The sequence below is a fragment of the Borostomias antarcticus genome (genome assembly GCF_949987555.1).
Source record: "Borostomias antarcticus genome assembly, chromosome: 18".
NCBI classification, from domain to species: Eukaryota; Metazoa; Chordata; class Actinopteri; order Stomiiformes; family Stomiidae; genus Borostomias; species Borostomias antarcticus.
Genome location: NC_140251.1, coordinates 14,724,780 through 14,727,295, shown reverse-complemented (window position 1 = coordinate 14,727,295; position 2,516 = coordinate 14,724,780). Strand labels below are relative to the sequence as shown.

At 45.7% G+C, this 2,516-nt stretch overlaps 1 protein-coding gene across 1 annotated transcript in view; it reads right to left on the bottom strand.

Annotated features, from left to right (window-relative positions):
- Positions 1-2,516, bottom strand: part of LOC311320937 (neuronal cell adhesion molecule-like) — an 84,043-nt gene that overhangs the window by 19,858 nt on the left and 61,669 nt on the right. The window contains exon 7 of the mRNA XM_084452803.1: positions 1,996-2,118. Within this exon, the coding sequence (XP_084308929.1) occupies positions 1,996-2,118 (123 nt within the window). The remainder of the gene's footprint in view (positions 1-1,995; positions 2,119-2,516) is intronic.

Here is a 2,516-nt window from a genome sequence, read left to right as displayed (position 1 = left end):
AGAGACGAGGGAGAGAGAGAGAGAGAGAGAAAGAGAGAAAGAGAGAGGGAGAGGGGGAGAGAGAGAGAGAGAGAATGAAAGAGAGAGAGAGAAAGAGAGGGAGGGAGAGAGAGAGAAAGAGATACAGGGAGAGATATAGAAGGGAGAGGGATCAATGAGCATAAATGGCCTTAGAGCGTTCTCTCTAGAGCAGGGGTGGCCAACCAGTCAGAGACTAAGAGCCACAAAAATTACTGTGGTACCACCCAGAGCCACACCATATATACCAGCGTTTCTCAACCTTTTTTTCAGTCACCGCACCCTTCATAAGTACTTAAAATCCCAAGGCACCCCAGTCTAAAATAAGAAGAAAAACATTATTGTCCATTAAATATACATTTAAAGTTAATTTATTTAAAATTAATACATACAAGATATTTTCTGACATAATATATTTTTGACTGGGCTGGGTTAGGCTGGGCTGGGTTAGGCTGGACTGGGCTGGGTTAGGCTGAACTGGGCTGGGCTGGGTTGGGCTGGGTTAGGCTGGACTGGACTGGGCTGGGCTGGACTGGACTCGAGATTTGAGGCTTTGAAATGTCCCAATGATGTCTGGCATATCAGACAGAATGGCTTACCATTACGTTCTATGAAGAAAAAATGACTCTCCCCACTCGGGTAAAAAATGTCCTGTGTTCGTCTTCATATTTTCTTTTAGCTGCGCATTTCTTTCCAGCCATTCTTTGGTTGTGTACAGTAGCCTAGGCTACCTTAGCTTTTGTCGTAAAAGAGAATGACCCACGCAAAGCAAATTATTTTGTTTACAATAGGTGCGTTTACATGACAAATATTTTTCAATCTGGTTGATTTCAAGCTGATTTCAGCTTGAGCGTATACATGGGATACAGAGTAAACTGGTTGGATGTTTACATGCGACAACGAGACAAATGTTTCGAACGCGCACGCAGCCGTGAGTGATTGCGTTACGATGGTTACAAACAGCTGACTACGGAACTGTCGCGCGTGCCTTGATTAGTCAAGTCTTGAACATGCGCAGAATGAACGCAGAACGCAGCATCAATCCGTTTCAGGGTGACGGACCAAACGGTTTCGAAAAGGTTTAAACTACCTCCTTTAAAGCGATTGGAATTTCAATCGGGTTGGGGCATTTCAGTCGGATTGAGGTGTTTATATGACATATTTTCAATCGGTTTGGTCTTCCAAACCTATTTGAAACCGATTCAAACTGTCCATGTAAAAGCACCTAATAATTTTGTTACCAAGGTGATTTGCTACCTATATGATTAGTTTGAAGTGGTTCTCACGCGACTTCCTCACTAGCGAAACGAATCATGATTTTATGACAAATCTGCAATAAACTAAAATGGGCGGGAAGAAATGCACATCGAAACTAGAGAGAGAGAAACGTTCTTATGGAAGGAATTAATTTATGTTTTAATGAAAGGATGGAAGAGCCGCAAGCCAACCTTTTTGGGAGGATGGATGGAGGAGCCGCACATTGACGGGCAAAGAGCCGCATGCGGCTCGCGAGCCGCGGGTTGGCCACCCCTGCTCTAGAGTCTAAATGCATGGGGGGGGGGGGGGGTTGTGCATTGCAACTCTGCATATGAATTTCAGGTACAGAACTTATATAAGTTCTAGTAAAATGCAACCATTCAGACACACGGTCTCTTCATATCACCCTGGTGTACGGTTCTTCAAATGGCCTCCAATCTTGGAGCTGGTTCCAAGAACTTAGAGCCAGTGCAGAAAAGACAGCTTTACCCAAGTCAGAGGACATAAAGGAGGTCTGTAGAGTGAGCCAGTCCATAGACCTTGTACAATATGGATTTGTAGAATAGTTCAACATTGATGTGAGATATAGAGGCAGCTTTCCAGTTAAAGCCTTGAAAATAGAGATACCAATGTCTTTTTCTTCTCCTTTCTAAAGACGGCCAACTCTGTCATACAAGATAGAATGGTGTGTATTTGTACAATAGTGTGTATGTGACTCACTGTTGTCCATCCAGAATATGATGGGCGGGGGGAGGCCGGCTGGGGGCCGGCACTGGAGCACCAGGGACACGCCCTCCTGCACAACGATTGGCTCGTTTTTCTCCTTCGACCACAAGGGGGACCCTAGAGAGGAGGAGCGAAGAGACACCGGTCACCAGGAGGACATCCCAGGGAAGAGGGACAACTGACAGAGGAGACATGGTTGATGTCTTAGAGAGGGAGGGGGATGAAGGGAATGACACTCTGCACACACACTGCACACACACTGCACACACACTGTACACACTGTACACACACTGTTCACACACTGCACACACTGTACACACACTGTACACACTGCACACACACTGCACACACTGTACACACACTGCACACACACTGCACACACTGTACACACACTGCACACACACTGTACACACTCTGCACACACTGCACACACACTGTACACACACTGTACACACACTGTACATACACTCACCACACCCCCTTCTATATATAGTAGGCCTACTGTACGTACAGTA